General features: G+C 44.8%; 1 protein-coding gene across 1 annotated transcript; it reads right to left on the bottom strand.

Moving 5' to 3' along the window:
* Nucleotides 1–326: 326 nt before the first annotated feature.
* LOC121180610 (protein AF-17-like) lies at nucleotides 327–18,283 on the bottom strand. Its single transcript, XM_041036179.1, has 20 exons — nucleotides 17,970–18,283; nucleotides 16,864–16,943; nucleotides 16,697–16,751; nucleotides 16,476–16,585; nucleotides 13,373–13,476; nucleotides 12,562–12,655; nucleotides 11,908–12,015; nucleotides 11,581–11,670; nucleotides 11,070–11,217; nucleotides 10,119–10,931; nucleotides 9,352–9,551; nucleotides 8,401–8,518; nucleotides 8,159–8,225; nucleotides 7,587–7,735; nucleotides 5,804–6,004; nucleotides 5,366–5,442; nucleotides 4,784–5,154; nucleotides 4,504–4,597; nucleotides 3,316–3,528; nucleotides 327–3,219 (listed from the first exon to the last, which is right to left on the bottom strand). The coding sequence occupies exons 1-20, from the start codon at nucleotides 18,076–18,078 to the stop codon at nucleotides 3,184–3,186; spliced, it is 3,237 nt and encodes a 1,078-aa protein (XP_040892113.1). The 5' UTR covers nucleotides 18,079–18,283; the 3' UTR covers nucleotides 327–3,183.
* Between the last annotated feature and the right edge of the window lie 1,808 nt (nucleotides 18,284–20,091).

Below are 20,091 nucleotides of genomic sequence, written 5' to 3' on the forward strand. Positions count from 1 at the left end.
CAAACTTCTGAAGTGAAATCTGAACAGAAATCAGTAGAGTTAAATGGTATCTTTCTTTACTTGATAAGACAATTTCAAAAATGGTTTGAAATATTTCCGCAGCATGTGGCAGCAAAAATCTGCAGGTTTCTGGGCCCGGTGGTTCAGTTTTCTACACGTGTGAGAATGTTACTTTCTGAAAAGTTGAAAGTTGAAAAGTTAATTCAGTTAAATTCAGTCTCAGGTTTCATCCTCTTCAAGTAGACAGACTGTTTACAGCTAAGTCATTCAACACCCAAGAGAAAATGTAAAACAACTCAGTAAAATACATTTATTGACAAAAAAAGTTGTCTTAATCCGTCCTTTTAATTTTACACACAAAAATATCAAAATACTTTACAGGGCTTTTAATCTGAATATTGTCAAATTCGTTTTGATCAATTCTCTCAAACAAATACACTGTACAACGACAACGTGCTTGTCCTTTTTAAACTTCAGTGCTCATTTCATTTCATTTAATTTCTTTCTGTTTTTTTAGGGAACAATGCATTTAAAATTATGCATAGTTATTACTTGGTATTTAGCAATACATTTGAGAGACGTCACTGCATTTCATGCAATTCATATCCCCACAGGTAACTTGCTCTCCATCAAACCTCATTCAGAGCCAGGTGCTTAAATGTTGTAATACATAAAAGATACACAGTACGACATTCATAACATGGATTATCTTGGTTACCCAAACTTCAAAGCTTAAAAGAATGAATGTGTTTTTACACAAACATATTAAAGTATACAACTTGTATTCCAACAAAATTGAAAAGATACTAAAAAAACAATTTACAATTGGGCTCAAAGCGCCCCAGTGCAACATGAGAAAGAAACTGCCTCCGAAATGCTTCGCACCACTCTTCAGTCAGTCTCTTGGACATGGTCGTGTGTCTGGACTTTGCCTCAGCTGAGAGACGACTCATAAGGACATGCTTGGTAAAATGCAAACCTCCCACCTGGAGTCACGTCAGCACGTTGGCTCATGTCTTTTATCAACATAATCAACATTCTCCTTCTGGCATTGCTACAGTATTTATCACCAACTAGTGAGCTGCTTGAAGTTCCTTTCTGACGTCTACATTAGCTGCTAACAAAACAATCTAGCACTCAACATATCACATGTATGGGAGATCATGTTCAAGACTGCAAACAGAAGTGACAAAATATTTTAAAAGGCCTATGATGATATTGTTAAAGAACACAGGAGAAAACCTGATAAAACTATCCCTTACTCTGAGGGTAAAAGATGAATGTGAGAGTGACCTTTGTTAGTAAAACGGAGCCAAACAGAGGCATCACATGATAAAGTGGAGTAGAAGGAAAAAGAAGCTTATCATAGTCTCTACGTTGGCTTAAGTCATGAACGCGGGCTCTAACAGCCCCGCTGCAAAGGCCAACTGTAGCAACATTGGCAATTCACTGTCTTCTCAGTGCTGATAACAGCTACACTATGTTTCATACACTGTTGCGACAGCACTATAATAATAGTTTACATCTTGGCCGTCCCCAGCCGTCTTCCTATGACAGCACTGTGCAGGCTTTACTGTAAGATTTTCTATAAGTCCTTCTCAGTTCTCTGAAGCACAAACAACTAAAGAACATTGCATCTTAACACAAAAAAATTACAATAGAAAATGATTTGACACTTCAGGTACCACTATACGGTTATTCACACGTTTCAACTGTTGAAATCATCAGTCAGCTATCAAAAGTATAAACGGGCTGAGGAAGAGTGCTGTCACTTTAGTAATGTACCCCTCCACGAACCCAAGATAAAAAAAACACTTAAAGACGCAGAGAGATTAAGCCTTTGGGCTCATGGTTTCTTCTGTAAGTCTAGTATCATTAAGGCATTATCTATCCAGTATTGCTAAAAGAACAACTAGTTGGCAGACATGAAAAGAATATCTATGCATGAAAGCAACATAAAAAGCTGACACTTGAGGACAGAGTGCAAAATACTCATATAAATCAAAAACCTGTGAGTCCCTAGTGGCCTAGTAAGTACCAAGCATCCTTTATTAGGTACTGTGTTGATGGCTAATTTGCTCTGTTAGCTACTAACATGCAAAGTGCACACTTGTTTAGGAAAAACAGTTAATTTCTTACTTACAATTTCCAAATGTTTGGTTTCATCTGCTTAATCTCGATAGCAACTGGAAGGATATATAAAAGTCTTTAGAAACTCTTGCGGGCGTTTAGAATAAAACCTGGCGCTCGACGTTGACGCCGATGCCAGTCTCTGGTGGACGATAGCGCCATTTTGGACGCGTGGGTTGTGTGCCATTTTTACATTTACATGAGTTACTACCTTAGAGTTAACGCCAAGATTTTTGGTGGGCATTTACATCCAGTGAAGACTATTGCGGTCATGAGTCAGGACAAAATGTCGACGATGGAAAACAGGTGGCAAGGAAGTCTTGAGGTAATAACTAGCTTAATGTTGAAATGCCACTAACCACACATTGAAAATGACAGTATATTTATCCTTTTATACATAAATAGTGCCTGTGAGGCTGCAACATATAGAAGATCTAGATGAAGTCTGGGTGGGGTGAACACAAAGGGAAGACAAAATATCAAGGAAGACGGTTGAGGTTGCATGAAGGGGCAGAAGTCTGATTCTCACTGACTGAATGGAAACTCTGGTTCAAGCCATGGAGGGAATTCATGAACGGTCAGTGCTTGAGAAGTCAGAGGAAGAAAAAAAACAAATACAAAAACAAAAACAAAAACAAAAAAAACCCCAAAAACACTCTGACCTTGAGCTCCCGCTCACAAACTGAAAGCCTACACAGCACCTGCAGGGATGAGCAGGAGCTCTGGCTCCTTCATAAGCAGCCCCATTGGTCTAGCTAACAAATTAGTGCAATTTAAGAAGAGACCACTGAATTCATGCTCTCTGAAAGCTGCCTACACAAAAAAAAAAAAAAAAACCTATGAGAAGAACCTCTGGTATAAAGAATTTCAAAACACGAAAAACTTCACCTTGACGTTTAAGTCCATCCTGCTTTACATTCATAAACGAGGGTTTAAGATAAAGATGACAGAGAAGGAAAGACGTTCAAAAGTCTTAGAAGATGACCTCAGTTCTTCAAGTGGGCGCGATGCCCGATATCTTCGTTTGAGCTGCTCCTGTGTTATCAAGAGATGTCACCCATTCTTATCTCCACCCTTTTCTCCTGTAGCCTGAAAACACAACCATACAATGTTTCTTAAACTTCTCAACACTGTAAACATCACAGCGTGTACAATCCTAAGGAGAAATCCTGCAGTATCACTCACCCCGGGCTTGTGAAGTGCGTTGTCCTGCAGACCAAAGAGGCCGCCTCCCTGGCTGCCCTGCAGGGGCGAGGCTGTAGCAGAAGACAGCAGGTTGGGTGACTGGGCGATCATTGGTGAGTTTGGGGTGGAGGTGAGCGCTCCTGTCAGTGTGAGGCGCTGCAGCTCCCTCTGTCTCTGCTGCTGCAGCATCTGGCACACCACCACCTGCTGCTCCTGCAGCAAGAGCGGGAAGGAGGCAGTGAGTTGATAGGACAACTGGGACACGTGTGAACTGGCTGAGGGTCTACATTTAAAAAGAAATCTGAGCTCTTTCATAGTTACCCCATGGAGCTTTGGACCATGAGTAGCGCGCGCACGCGCGCGCACGCGCGCGCACGCACGCACGCACGCACGCACGCACACACGCACACACACACACACACACACCATCTGTGGTTGTGTGACATTGTACATTGGCTCTGTTTTGCATTGCAAATATTAAGATGAATACAGACGAAAACAAATCTTAATTCCTACAACACAGTCGTTCTCTATGAAACCAAAGCTTGTGCTGCTCTGACAGCAACAAATGCAGCTTTCCTTCAGTCATGTTGTACTGCTCATACCTATTTTAACACTTGTGGGGAGAAAGTGGAAACATTCACTTCTCTAGTATCTTTGATAATATAGAAAATCACAGTCGCCAATGAGCCCTAAACTTCAGTGACACAGGAAACAAATGAGTTTCTAGATTTACCAGGTGTCACAGAGTCTGACTAGCTCCAACCCCAGACATTCACCAGTTTGCAAGTCAAATGAAGGGTGGCTGGTTCACTGTTGTTGAAGAAGACTCATGTTGTTATCCTTGTATGTATCTTCAAAGCCAATTAGTCATTTGTTATTATTATGTTACTATGAAGTATTACTCTTATTAATAGATAATATTCCAGCATAATGCCTCATCTTATCCTAAGTGCCCTGGCACACTAATGAGAGTCAAAATCTTGAAGCAAGTCAATGAACTAATTAGTCTCCTTGATTATGATGTAAATCAAATATGGCCACAGTAAAAAATATGTGAACAACCTTAATTTGGAGATACTCCAGGAAGAACACTCCACATCAACAGAATAAAAGAGAAAACTTTCAGAGATCCTATGAGACAGTGTACAATGTGAAAACAGAGTGAGAGTAAGAGATCGTCATTACAGGAGTGAAGTTCTGTGCGGTGAGAAACTGCTGGAGCTGCTGCTGCTGCTGCTCGAGAAGAAGCTGCTTCTGCTGCTCTGACAGGAGAGACGAACTGAAACACAAGCGACAACATACGGTCAATGCAACGCCGGATAATACACCGACACACAGACGAACAACAATCAGAGCCTTATCCCTGCTTCAAGCGCAATCCGTCAGCTGCCTGACAAGCTGTCACACCTAAAAACAAATCAACAGCTCATATCAGAGTGGATTTCAAGACGGGCTGTGTACATACGGGCTCACACTCTTGGGAAGCTGGAAACCCTGTGCCAGTGTCTGGGGGTTGAGTGGTGGAGGCTGGGGGCGCAGAGCAGGGAGCGTGGGCTGAGGGGCGTTCTGCACAGGAGACTGGATCACACCGTTCAGACCTCCCAGCACACCGTTCATGTTCAGCTGAGGACTTCCTGCGAGAGACGCCATGAGCCCGCCCACCACAGGCAGAGAGGAGCCGCCGGCCTGACTGATGGTCCCCAAGCCGTCGCTCAGACCTCGGCTCAGGCCGTTCAGCAGCGGCTGGCCGAAGGAGGCGGGGCTCTGCTGAGGTGGAGGAGTACTCTGGAAAGAGAGGGACGAGCTACTGCGGGACGGACTACCAGAGTGGAGCTCCTGGAACAAAGACAATTCAGTACCTTTATGTCTCAGGTTACAGTGAAGTGAACAATGGAACAAAAAGCTTATGGTCATTTTACATTGGATGGTAAGAGACCCACACATTTCTTACTATAAAGAGGTTTAGAGACAGAGACACAGTTGCTAATACGTTTGGCTCAGATCTGCATGATGTGTTAAAGGTAACAAAGGCTCTACAGGTTCTCACCTCAGACGAGGTAACAAAGGAGGTGTCATTCAGGAAGCAGCTTTTGGACAGGGGACTCTTATTGGTGCTCAGGGGGTCTAGGGAACGGAGAGGAACAAACACAGGGTAAAAACTACAAAATCAAGGTTTGACACTAACCACCAGGCTTTGTACTGTCACTACACTACTTCGCATCGACATATCAGTGCTATCTTCATTTCAGCCACAGTCTGAATGTGTTTATAATGAGTCTATAATGAGTTTACTGTAAAGAATCACCTTAAAATAAGACACTGCTGTTTAAAAATGTTACATGCAGGTGGACTGTCATGGGGGGAGGAAGAAAGACAGGGAAACAGATGGAAGAAGATGGGGAGCGTACCACGACACCACAGCAACAGTGTGCCCTCAGGTTTTGATAAGACTGTAGGCAAATGCAGAAGAGATGAAGAATCTGACCTTGGGTGGACGACAGGAAGTTGATCTGGGCAGAGGTGTGCAAGGAGCCCTGGGCGGAATGGGCGTGTGAGGGAAAAGGCACGGACAGCTCCGTGTTGAGCAGCTGTAGCCGCTCCTTCTTGGCTGTCAGACTGAGAATCTGGTCCTGGAGACGCTGGTTCTCCTGCTGCAGGGAGTGTAGGGACTGGAGCATCTCCACAACTAGAGGAGCAGGGAGGAGAGACTTAACATCAACAGAGAACGGGCGCATAATATTCCCACTGATGTACTGTGTGTATGAGGAGGAATTAATCAATAACACACAAGGAACTATCTGTCACAGAAGTACCCAGACCTGCACTGAGCCTTTGACTAGTCCACTTTAAAAGGTCCCTCCACACACACACAGGTGTTTTCAGTTGTTCTCATTGATGAGGCTGATGTTGGGCAAAGTCACCAAACTACTGCTGTGTCCTAAACCTGCTGAACTTTGTCATCTTTAAGCCATTTCATTCGAGCGTCCGAGTTCTAGGTGTAAAATGTGTGCATTGTTTAGTGCTTGCTTATTTTTACACTGGAACATAAAGTAGTGTCCATAGCTCTGCAATGCTTTGTCTTTGGTAGACGTGACAGTGACCACTGTGCAGCACTGTTCAACACGTCAGTCAGTCATGAGACATATGATGATTCACAAGTGTCTGATATCTCAGTTTACTGCTCACTAGAAACTAATAACAGTCCTAAACCAAGAAAAATTAGCTATATAGGTGGATCATGCACGGAAGGGCGTCATTACAATACCATTATTACACATTTACAGTATAAACGATTGTTAAAGCTGTAAAACTGAGAAATGATCTTTGAATAAAGCTCTGCCATTAGCTGGGGATTCCTGTGCACTTTGAGTTTTATATAGTATTTTACAGCAGTATCATCAGGTCTGAGCTAGAAATTCAAACTCATCCTCTAAATGCTTTCTAATTGATTTTCTATGGAGCTGTTGGTGCAGCGTGCCAGGCATCACAGACAGGGAGAACAAACGCACTCTCCTCTCTCATCTCTGCAGAGTGGAACAGCAGCACTCATTAGTCTAAAGTGAACTCTGAGAGGCAAACTCTGGGACAGAAAGAAGCGTACATGTTTGATTTAGAGAGAGAGGAAACAATGACACAAAGAGAGAAGGACAATGGCAGAAATGTTAGAAAGAAGAAGAAAAATGGATAGAAGTGTGCAGCAAAAGGGAACAACCGAGACTGGGTGGGGAAAGAAAGGGAGCTAAGAATAAATTAGAAAACATGTGTCAGCTGATGATGTCCCCAGAGATAAAGTGAGTTAGAGTTAGGAGGCAGTGAGGTATCTGGTTCAGGAGAGAGCCAGACAGAAATCTAACCGAGAGAAGAAACACGACAAACAAAACCACTGGAGCTGCTTTCAACATTATCGCAGCACGCTGTCTCTCACTGGGCTATTTTTTGTCCCTGACTGCGTCCACAGGTACATTCATCATCTCTAAATAGCACCAGGTTGTGTTCTCACAGACACAGCTGCACAGCTGTGTGGGTAAATGGAATCATGTGCAAATTACAAGTGGCTTGTTTTTTTTTTTACAGTGTATTAAAGTGGTTCAAAACCAGTTTGCCACATATGCCTTTAAAATGAAGCTACGTGAGACCCTTCATCTGAGGTTCTGAACTCAGTGTGGTCACAACTGTGAGCAAAACTTGAAGGAAGGTCAGAAAAATACACAGAATTTCACTGGTGTACAGTATGACTTTTTTTTTTTTTTTTTTTCAGCCTGACTCACTGTTGACTCCCATCTCTCCGTTGCCATGTTTCTCCAGCAGGAGCTCAATGTGGGAGCTGGCTGGAGGGACGTTCTCGGGACGGGCTCTGACTCCTGCACCCAGCCCATCTCTCTGGTCAAACAGAAGAGGAAGACAGCTCATGGGAGACCTGGGTGTGGAGGAGGAGTAAAACAACAGGGAGTCAGAAAGCAGAAAGGAGTCACTGCTGCGAGCGAGCAGGGAAACTACCTACAAGACCCTGTGAGACCCCGTGAGACCCCGTGAGACCCTGTGACTGTAGTTAGTATTTTTTTTTATAACCCACCCAGTCACTCTGGTTGTTAGCCGCCATTTTCCTGTTGTTTGCCATGGCTGTGTGCTGAAACAGAAACTGATCTAAATACAGCGACGGTACAGAGAAAACATATTCAAATGTTCCATTTGATGGAGATGAATGTCTCATAGCTGAGCCTGTGTTTCAGTGTCCTTCCCTTTGTCTACCTGCTCACTCTTTTTCAGCAGCCCGGGATGACAGTGACGATCACGTATGAAAAATAGCGATAAAGATGAAAGAGTAAAGAGCGAGACTTACTGTGAGGAAAGACTCTCTCTTGGTGAGTTCCCCTGACATGGAAAGCGACAGTCATCGAGGTCGGACTCTGAGAACAGGGACAGAGAGTCATGAACTTAACATGCGATTGCTGAGCACAGTGAAGAGATTTAATTTCAGATTCTGTAAAAGGGAACAACAGTTGTGTCGAAAGCTTTCCTTAAACTAGCTTCGGTTTCTCTAGAATTAATCATATTGATCTGTGAACTGTGTCTTCCTCTCACCTGGCAGTGAGGTCTGGGCTTGGCTCAGTAGTGGCGGCAGTGTCGGGGCTGCGGAGAGACAGCTGGCAAAAGGCTGAGTGGAGGTCAGACTATAGGAGGTGCTGGAACCTGGATGGACCTGTGACGCAGTGAACATCAAACATGTGGCTCATAGAGACTCATCTGGCCCATATGGACTGGAAGCTGTTACAAATATGTCTTCTCCTCATACAGTGTACACACTCATCTTCTGGTAATATAAGTACCATGGGAAACGTCTGCTCAAACTAGCCGCTGACTCGAAATGTGATTTAATCTTATTTATTGTCACATTTCAGAAGCTGGAAGCAGCAAATGTTTCACATTTTTGCTTGTAAAATAACCTAAATGATTAAACAAGGGTTAAAATAGTTTAAAATAGAATTTTAACTGCTTCATGTTTATTTTAGATCCACAAAACAACATTAAGTTACATGCAGTAGCTAACAGTAGTAGTGTTAACTGTTAAAATAGTCTTTTGCTCTGTCTCATTTCAGATACTTCCACTTCCGTGTAGTACACCGTGTACACTATGTACTTAGATATGCATGAATTTCAACTGGGTCATGGTGTCTCACATTAAGCACTGCCGTTAAGGGAAATGATGACTGTCAGAGACCTATGTAGCATTTGTGTCATCATAAACAGTGCCAAGTCACTGCAGACTGCTAAATGAAGCTAGTAAACATAACAATGGCTCCTATCTGCCAATACTGTAGTGGTGAAATAAAGCACTTTGTGTACACATGTGTAACTTAAATTTGTAAGGTGTTCACCACTGCAGCTGCCACCATTTTCACACATGTGCACATGGGTTAGTGGTTCCTCCCAATGTGCTACACAGCTAAGGTCAGTGGTCCTGATACAGCACAGAGCCCTTCACCCTGAAACCGATCATCTCTACTGTCTGTACGTTCTCTCTGGCTGAAGTACCTGTGTGTTTGAGACAGCGTTGACTGATGGAAGAGAGAGCGAGGAGACGTGGGATGGGAGGAGTCCTGAGGAGAGAGGGGTGCTACACATTCCCCCTCCCAGGGACAAGGAGGTGCTACACACCCCTCCACCCAAGGAGAGAGGGGTACTGCAGACACCCCCGCCCAGTGTGAGAGGGTCCTTGAGACTGGAATAGATACCTGAGAGACCAGAGGAATAAAGTCAGGTAAAAAAAAACATATTTCTGAGTCTTTTCACATGAGAAGCTGTGAGACCCCTGAAGACGAGCGCACAGAGCACCGTGTGCACAGGCGTTCATGTGCACGAGAGAATCAGTTTGAAAGTAGGGCAGGAAATCTACCACTCAGAGACATGTGCAGCGCACACAAAAACCACTATCTAGGACAACATCACTGCCTCACACAGATTGAATAAACACTTTGAGACAGATATACTAAATACTCCGAACTTTTAAGCCGCTTGCATGAAAAACAGTGTCTTTGTTTTCCCTGATGGCTCTTTTACTTCCACTGGCTCGTTCTGTTACACTGTGAGCTCCTGATATACAGATTAGCTGTGCTGCTGACACGGCACGTGTGTAATGGAAAGATTTCAACACCGTAGAGTCAAGCTGAAAATGAACGCACCAAAGTGAAAACAGATAGTGGTACAGTTTTTTTTTTTCTACACACACACACACACACACTTGCTCTGACACACAGGAAGCTAGAGGGCTACCACACACACGCCCACTCGCAAAGACTCACCGGAACCGAGCAGCGAGTTTCCACGGCCTGTGGAAAAACTGCCGGCAGAGGAGGAGGAGAAAGAAGAAGAAGAAGAAGAAGAAGAGGAAGAGGTGGCGGTGGGAGGTAGCGTGGAGGGGAAGGCGGGGTGTGGGATGGAGGATGGGCTTGGGTAGAGCGAGGAGGTTAAGGCTGGAGGAGGAGGAGCTGTGTGGTGATGGTGGTGGTGAAGTTCCTCTTCCCTCCTGTCTCGGTTCTTGCTGCCCCGCGGGCGCCCTGGGCCGTGTCGGCTCTTCTTGTTGCCACGGTGCCTCCTCTCTCGGGGCAGCGGCGGAGGTGTGGCTTTGTCCTCCAGGACCGCCTCCTCTAGGATAGGCGGCGTGCTCAGCTGAGACGGCTTGCACAGAGACTTGGAGGGCTTGTAGTCCCCTGAGGAGGAGATCTTGCGGATCTTGCTGCTGCTGCCCAGCCCTGACGTGGAGGTGATGCGCATGATGGACCTGAAGGTAGAGATCGTGACCTTGTTCTCGAAAGGGCTCGAGTTGCCCTCTGACCTGTCATGACCCTGTGATCCTGCCAGTGGGCCGTCAGCGGGAGTCAATGCTGGTGGCTTGTGGTATTTACTGTCCTCCTCCTCCTCCTCTTCCTCCTCATCCTTGTCCTCTTCCTTCTCGTCGTCCTCTTCATCCTCGTCCTCCTGGACCGCTGGCCTTCTGTGACGCTCCTTGCGCTCCTCTCCACTGTGGTCATCACCTCCTCGGTCATGGTCACGCTCCAGGCGGGACGCAGATGAGAACTGGTGGAAATCCTGAGCAGAAGACAAGGAGCCACCTCCTACAGAAACACAAACACACAAAGATCAAAAACAAAGTCACTGACCTCGGTCGTCCTTATATCACCTCCTTCTATCGCCTCTGACCTTTTCTGTATCACAGGCTATGATGTCCCAACATTTCACTGTTCATTTCTTACCTGTGTTGAATGGACTGGAGGAGCAGGAGGAGGAGGAGCAGCTCTTGCCAGTGCTTCCTGTCTTTTTACTGCGATGACCATGACTGTGTGAGCTCAGCTTCTTGGACTTTCCCTCACTGTCCTTGCTGCTGTGGTGACTGGAGGAGATCTGCGCCAACACACACACAGGTAGGGGTGGACGGTATAAATGGTATGGAAAGGACACTGGTATGGATTTGGCCGTACCACGCTGACCGGTACAACCCTCACAGATCGGTCACGTTACACATCACGCCTCTGATTCTGGAACGGCAGCATGTTTTCTAAAAATCATACGGTGGGGCAGAGTTGTGCCGGCTTTGCTTGGTTCGGTGTAAACAGGCAAAGCCGGGATAATGAGGAGTCTTCTAAACAGCTATATAACAGCTTGGTTCTTTTTTTATAATGCTGACCAAAGTACTGTGGCATCATGATTTCTCTGAACTTTAATTTCAGTCTCCCAGTGGCTGACGCCTCGGCTGGCTTTTCATACCTTTTCTATGCTGCTGGTTGTCACTGATGAGCTCAGGCTGTCAGAGGACTTCTTGTGGCGCTCTTTCTGCCTCATCTTGTCCTTATGACTCTGAAAACACACACACACACACACACACAGAGATCAGGTATGTATGAGTCTAACCATTCTAACATACAGACACACACAGCTACTTGGGTGGGGTAATATTTGATTTTTTTTTAAGATGATGGCATTTTGGTAAAGTTGCCTTAAAACCTGTGAATCTGATCAGATATTCAGAGCTAACTTTCGGTACTTAACATTTAACCTGGTCCTTACAGTTACACACATTAACACAGTGCCTACCTTCCTCTGTCTGTGGTGGTGGTGTTTGTCCTGGGATGGAGAGCTGGAGCGGCCCCTGGGATGACTGAAGGAGCTACTTGTATTTTCGCTGGAGCGCAACTTCTTCTGCTGTAAGAACAAGAAAGTGAGCACTGTCTCATGATCAAACCTTAAAAGCTGACGGGCTTTTCCCACATCATTTTTTAAAGGAATAGTTATAGTGCTGAGTTTGGTGAGAAGACTGACAATACACAGCTACAGCCTGCATCCAGTTAGCTTAGCATAAAGGCTACAAACAGCTACCCTGGCTCTGTCCAAAGGGGGAGAAAAACATTCACCTACCAGCACCTGTAACCCTGGCTAATAAACATCTTATATCTCGTTTATTTGATCTGTAAATTGTTATATGCTGGGTGCTGGACTATTTCTTGGGTGGGTGCATTGACTTTCTCGAGTCTTGTTGCTGCCATGAGGTTGCCAGGCAACCACTGGAGACTCCAGGAAGCCGCTGGGCATGAAATAGTCCAGCACATAAGGCCCTGTACTGAGTATGATGGGAGACTGAAATGGCAATTCAGTTAGATTCAAAGGACCAGGAGGTGCCGATAATCACTAAACACCTTAAGACTAGTCTAATGGAGGACTGGGGTTAGGACAGTCTTCTCAGATCTTTACCATTTTGTTGTAGTGATGCTTGCAGTAGCCACAGTATTTCACATTGTCAGCTTCTGGGCCTTCCTCCTCACACAGCAGACCAGCCATCTGAGCACTGAACACAGGGTTTCACAGGGTCAGGCAGAAGAGGAAACACGATAGCAACGGTCACACACACACACACACACACACACACACACACACACACACACACACACACACACACACACACACACACACACACACACACACACACACACACACACACACAACTAGACAAGGACACCTGGATGTTACCCGAGTCAGGTGAGAGCTTTTGTCACTGATCAAGGCAGGATGGATTAAATGTCACATCTCTGCACATACAAATCTGTGCCAGCCAGTCTCTCAGGATGGCCTTTAAATAATCCAACTCTGCATTGTGTGACAGGAATGAGTTGCAGTTTACACAACATCAAGATGCCAAACGAATGAATGAAAATGCAAAGACATAGGGAGGCAGAGTGGGTACAGTTAAAGGAAACACATCTAGGCCTTTGGAGGAACTGTGGACTGCAACAGGCCATACTGTCTCTGACCCTCTGCAGTTTCACATCTCATCATATCTATCAACATACACAACTTTTATATATAGATCATTGGCTCATAGGTTAACATGTTGCATCACATCAGTCATTTCTTAAAATATTCCAGCTACAGTTCTCTCATGACGATAAAGATCTTAACAGATCAGCCTATCATTCTGTGAAAAAAAAAAAAAAGCTGTAGACGACACATCTTCCACGTAACCACAAACACGTACACCGACACGTACACCCAACTTCACACTTACCAGGTGACATGAAAAGCTTGTCTGCAGCCCTGTCTGTTGCAGGTCATGCAGGCTCCACAGGCAGCTTTGCTCTCCCTCCCATGGTCCTCACAGATGTAACAGGTCTGGTGAAGCAGCAAAGATGATAAGAATATATCAGTTATAATCATCAGTGAAGATGAACAAGCTTCACAGAGAATCTTTTTTTGCTATTTCAAAATAAATAAATAAATAAATGCAGACTCATGTGGAAAGCTGCGAGCTGTGAGGCCCAGTTCAATCTGTTGCACCGCTGCTGCCACTGCTAAAGTGAACTCTTGTGATTGCAGCGCGGGAAAAGATAAAACACTTCTTACTTTGAGTCCAGATGCAGCTATACTGTAAACCATTAGGAAGTTTTGCTTGTCAAGACAACAGATGGGGCTTTCAAACAGAATACACTTTGCTGTGTGTTTGATGCTTTGTACAACAAAACTGTTAACCAGATGTCTGAGGATGTGAAAAAAAGAAGAAGTCTGCATTGAAGCGACTGGAGCTGGTTGTGTGTTCCTTTTCAAAAGACAGCTATAATATTTGTGTAACCCCCAGTGCTACTAACATTTAAAATGTCCTTTGTAATTTCTGTCTAATTCTAGTTGTACAGAGGTGGTTTCATAATAAACCTCGGGGTGTGAGAGCACACACGTTGATGCAGCAAAAAGAAAATTCCTCATGTGAAGCCAAGACTTTGAAAATAATTGATTTTAGAGTTTCAGGCTGGAATTCTCACATCCTGTGAGCATCAGGCTTCACTGACATGCAACTGTGCACACATGTGCACAAAATACATGTAGGCATACATGTGAGCACGTGCACACACATACACACACACAGCTTTTGTACTTCTTCCTCAGCTTTTCCCCAGTGAGCGGGGCTGACTGGTGGGGGGCAGGAGAGGCCTAGCAACAGGTGCGGGACAAAGGAACAGCGGGCTCTTTACCTTTTTACTTCAGCCCCCTCTGTTTCGCCTTTTCTCTCCCCTTTCCTCTGTCTTCCTCTACTCCCCACATCCTAGTCCGCTCTCCATTCCCCTCAGAGGATGTTGGCCATGTAATGAAAGGCCAGAGACATAACTACACCGAGCATATAAAAGGAAGACTGGCTTCTCAAGTTTTCACTGTCCATTGTGACGGCGTCTAGGAATGCAGGCAGCAAAATCTGGATGAATGGCTTTGACGGGGGAAAGCTGCATGCAATTTACTGTAGCTGACACAGTAATATGAAACCAGGCACTCAAACGCTCACATGTGTACATTTATATGCAGGCACGCACACGGGCACATACACACACACACTCATACTTATACACGCATGTCAGCGGCTGGCTGCTCGGTCCAATGAGACCATGCGTCAAATATTGATTTCTCTGTAATGTGCATTGCTTTAAGAGGCCTGCTCCGGCTCATGCTGGATTCGCTGCTCACTACTTCTGCTCCACACACTCTGCCAACTACCATAGACTACACAGACGAGAAACAACAAGACAGCTACAAGACAGCTGATGTAGGATAAAGCTACAATGGCCTCAAGCTCATCTGCGGTTAAACGGTTGGCTTTACAAAGTGAAAAAAAAAACAAAAAAAGACGTTAGAGGAATATTTCCAAAGCATTTCCGAATGTCTCAGCGTGGCTGTGTATATGATAAAGGACGAGTTCAATCTGTTTTCCACTTGTGTGTTTGTGTTTCATCAGTCAGTATGCAGCATCAACTCTTTTCACATGTCAACAAGTCAGTGTTCATCATCACACACAGTGATCACAGAAGAACAGACTTTACTAACTAATGATTATTTGCATTATCAATTATTTGTTGGATTTATCAATTGTTTTATCTATAAACTATCAAAAAAAAAGTTGTTTTTCTTTGTCTGACCAAAAGTTTAAACCCAAAGTGATTCAGTTCTGGATGATATAAAAACCAGGAAGCAACTAGTGACTGTGTGTCACTGTGCTAGACAAGTGTCTTTAAACTACTCATCTATTATTCAGTACATCACAGTGGGTATTTTGTGTTGAACTGTGGTAAATGCACTTCTTTGTTGCTCCCTCGACCTGCCTCATCTATTTCTACTTCAGCTGGAAATCTCCCACATTTCCCAGAATGACTTTCAACAGCCTCCAGAGAGCAGGCGTGACCTTGCCACATTCAGCTCTGGGTTTGTACAGGACGTGTAGGTGGAGGGAGCGATGGCGATGTGGAGCTGAACTGTTTTCCCGTTAAGGGAGAAACAAGAGTTGTGCTGCTTCCCACATGTCTTAAATCTGCGTTGCGTCATGGTTTGTTGAAGCTACTGCTGTTGGTGGAGAAACTGATATAGTTTTTTTTTTTTTCTTCTTTTATGATGGATTTCTCTCTGTGGGATTCTCAACACTGATGGAAAAAGTTCAGTCTAAAACAAATTCCCTGCACTGTTTTTGTTTTTTTAAGCCCCCCCAAAAAACTGATGTTTGTAGTTATAGTTCCAAACAATAACTCCAATACTTTATTGTCCTATACTTTACTACTGAACATGTGTTCTGAGGGAAAAAACTTAGGAGTCTAAGCAACATTTCCATGTAGTCCTGACATGAACAACTGCACAACCTGCAGAGATGTGTAAACATGAATCTAATCAAGAGAGGGAACAAAAGTTGTGGTACTTAACAAGTACCAACAAAATCACATTTGGCATGTTTTGAAACTACCTGATGTTTGATACTTAGCCGTAGGTGCTTCATTATCTCTAAAGAAAGGAATGGTGGGTACCACTGTAGCCTAATTAGGCACAATGTCTTTGTTGCATGGCACAAAACTCTCCCTCTGCTTGTTTCCTGTCTGTTTGTCTACTGTCATCTATACAACACATACACAAACGCAAAGAAAAATCTTTAATGTAAGAAAAAAACAACAAGAGTGAATGTGCCTCAGCTTCTCCAGGTAGAGGATAAGGACAATCTCTGAACATACAGGCTGAAGCAAAAGAAGCAGTGTGTCCTAAATTCCCAAATTCTGACACACAGCATCAGACTCTGATGAAGTCCTGCGGACAGACAGCTCATCGTGTAACAACATGTTGCATGTTTTAGGGCGTGTGTGTGTCAGTACCTTGATGTATCTCTCATGCGGGACATATTGCAGGATGATGGGCTCCATGGTGAGAACATTGGCAAACTGCACCTCAGGGATGTAGAGCGCACACACGACGTGGGCCCAGCCTGACGGGAGAGTTTGGCAAGTGGATCGATGGCACGATAAGGCTTTTTATGAATGAATCTTTCACACGCTCGCTGTGTGTCTCAGGGAGACAGCAGCGGACTGAGACTTACCTCCGCTGTCAGTCCTCTTGAGGGCACCATCTTTGTGGGGGCACAGCTCACACCTCTGGGGGAAGGACAAGAGAGAGCAGAGCTTGCTGTGAGTGTGTGGTTAATCATAGCGGGTGAAGCAGGAATGGATAGATGTGTTGTGTCATGTTGTGTGTTGGCATACTCACCACGCGCGCCGCCCTCTCCTGTGACTCACACTTCCGACAGAACCACGGGCCGGTGGGCACCTGGACAATGCCGTAGCATGCTGACACACACACACACACACACACACACACACACACACACACACACACACACAAACACACACATACAATAGGTCACTGAAACCATTTCTCATCACACAGTCGTCTACATTTTTCCCAACACATGTATGAATTTAACATGTCAGTTTATTAGTACTGATTCAGTCTTCATCATTTTCTAACATAATACATGCTGAGGAGATACACGTCAGTGGATACATACATGCATGAATCTCTTCTGTTGTGTTAATAAAGATAAGTGCTGCTGTGATCTTTGTCAGCTGCTCTTTAAAAAAAAAAGGATTTTTTTTAATCCACTTGGGACTTTGACATAAAAGTTGAGTATGAATGACACGGATCCTGTGAAGACAGCTCCCAACTCAACCTGCTGTGTCCTCATCCTCTTAACTGCTCTCCTCTTTCACAGTTTGAAAACCACATTTATTTCAGAAAATTACCCTGCAGATCAGAGCACAGTGAGGTCAGTGTGGCATGAAGCCTCAGCAGCCAATATGATCCTGTGAGTGAACTGCTCCCCTTTACAGCTACGCATCAGAGCAACAAAGCAAATGGACACTAGGTAACACAGTGTCCAAACCGGCGGGCCCGCCGGCCTTAATTGTCGCAAAAGAAAAAAAAAAAAAAAAAAGGGAAGAGGAAAAAAAAACACGCCTCTCTCGCAGTCTGTCGTGAACCCAACCGGGCCAGACACACACACACACACACACACACACACACACACACACACACACACACACGGACTCACACAGTGCCATCAAGGCGCCATCCAGGCTTGGTGTCACCCTGCTTGGCCCTATGTGTTTAATCATGTGTGCTGAGAGGAAACAACAAACAGCACGCCTACCTACCCCTCCCACACACATCAACACACACTCAAACACGCACGTAGACAGCAGCAGACCTACCCAGAGACCTACCGACCTACCAGCACCTCTGGCTGCGTCCGGCCGCCGGCTAAGCCGCCACAGCTGCCCGGTAAATTACACGCTAACAGCGGCTAATGTTACCTTGGTGAACGGCGACGCTGCAGCCGTGTCCATCACAGTACACCAGCGGATTCTCAGCCCAGCCTCGCTCGTCTGAACACACGCAGCAACCTCCGACCATTTCCCGCATGCTGCTCCCATATGAAGAAATGTATTTCCCCTCCCGGCAACGGCTCAGACCTCGCCCCGGCCTGTCAAGTGGTCGTCCCGCACTTTAACGCCGAACCGGGCATAGTCGTGGGCCGCTTTCGCCGCGCAGTTTTAGCGCAGCGGAGAGAAGAAATCTCGGCGTGGGGTTACTGGTGCTGCTGCTACGTTTTTTCCGTGATGTCCTCCCCGTCCCCATAGAGCCGATGCAGTGCGCATGCTCAGACCTGCTCCTCTGGGTCGGAATAAAAGTCACAGCAAAGGTAGCAAGTTATTGTTATTTTTTAACCCGAGTCGCTCTTTCGCTGCGCGTTTCCACAGCCGCACATTCATTTTTCAGTTCGTTTCGCTGTGAGAAAATTATGCCAGCACTCCGCTCTCCTTCTGAGGCATGTTTTTTTTTTAATAAATTAGATTTGTAAAACATGTGGATCCATCGGTCAGAAACGCAGCAGGCTGTTCTCGGTTTCTATCGAAGTTTTGGCACAACAGCGCCATCTTCAGGATTTCCACAGAACAACAAAGAAGAAATTACAAGCTGTTTCACCATCCACAGACCTGTGTGTACTGCCTCAGCATTCAGCTTCACTTGATTCTGATTCACTATAAATCAGTTTTAGTTTTAAATGAGCTATAAGAAGTTGTCCTCACTTGGGGGGAAAATTTATTCTTTCTCTATTTGTAGACTCAACTTCCTCTGGCTGGAGCCAAAACAATGAAAAGCAAATAGAGATGAAATGTAACTTCCAGTTTGTCCAGCTGGCCATCAGCACGGATTTCATTTTGATTTTCGGCTGACAGGCTGACCCCTATAATTCAGTCAGCAGATGTCACCAGAAGCCTTTCATTTTGACTGGACTTGCGTCATTGTTGCCTTATGACTCCTGTCTCAACCGGTTGAGTAAACTCTGTCTTGCGGGCCAGTTTTATGGTGGAAATGGGACTTGAGATACACACACACACACAAACAGACAAACATAGACACACACTCACAGTTTGGGCAGAAGCAGGGCTTTCTAAACATACATCCCATTCCTGTTTCCTTATATGTTTTATTTTTATCTTTTTTTTTTTTAATGTTCAGAGTTGATGAGTCAGAAAATATCCACCCTGTCCTAAAGCAGTTTTTATCCACCTACGTTACCAGAAACTGCCCTGACTTCAATTTTAAACTTGTGTTACTCAACAAACTACTCAGAAGATAAATACCATGAAGTTAACCCCCTGTAATTGCAAAAAGAGAAGCAGTGTGGTTGTACTTTTGAAATGGATGACTGGGCTTTTTAATCTCACGTATGGACATGAAGCTGTGATGACAGTTTGCTTCACAAGTGTCACTTCTCTTCAAACCCAGAGAGAGAAAAGGGAACTGGCACTGATGGAGAGGACAGATAGCGTGGTGGCAGCTGGATGAAGCTAACACCCTGTTCTGGTCTGAAGGCAGCAAAGCATGACCAAGTCCCTGCGCTGTCATGTGGGCGAAGTGCATCCACATTGACATGCATGCACACACACACACACACACACACACACACACACACAAATGTACTGAGGTACTAACATAACTTATTGGCTAGTCAGAACCCATGTGTTCACCAAAATTTCCCCAATACACTCAGAACAGACAGATTAAGCTGTCACCATAGGTTCCTTAAGTTTGTCATATGAGAAATTCCCATAAACCCTCAGTTTTTACCTAAATTTTGCCCCGACAGATAAATTCCCATATGTGGAGTCTTACTGGCAGACATAATGTATTACCATCCACTCTGTGGGTGAGGTGAGAGCTAAGTGGGAAGAGTGAAACTATTGATTAAAATCATGTTTGCACATTCTTTCATTGAGCTTTCTTCTAGTTAAAGAAATAATAATGATATCAAGCGATTCTTCACTTTGCGTGAGACCTCGAGTGGGTCACAGGACCCACTCTGGGACCCAGGGTACACAAGGAAAACACGTCAAGATCACTGTCATGCAGTACCACACTGCACCCAGC

Source organism: Toxotes jaculatrix, chromosome 4 (genome assembly GCF_017976425.1).
Source record: "Toxotes jaculatrix isolate fToxJac2 chromosome 4, fToxJac2.pri, whole genome shotgun sequence".
Taxonomy (NCBI): Eukaryota; Metazoa; Chordata; class Actinopteri; family Toxotidae; genus Toxotes; species Toxotes jaculatrix.

What these genes read in the sequence shown, in the direction of transcription:
- LOC121180610 (XM_041036179.1), bottom strand. Translation starts at nt 18,078, where the DNA reads ATGCGGGAAATGGTCGGAGGTTGCTGCGTGTGTTCAGACGAGCGAGGC. An exon ending in CAAGCTTTTCATGTCACCTG is followed by an intron (nt 12,656 to 13,372) that starts GTAAGTGTGAAG and finishes CCCTGTGTTCAG; the next exon opens with TGCTCAGATGGCTGGTCTGC. An exon ending in CCTTTGTTACCTCGTCTGAG is followed by an intron (nt 5,155 to 5,365) that starts GTGAGAACCTGT and finishes TCTTTGTTCCAG; the next exon opens with GAGCTCCACTCTGGTAGTCC.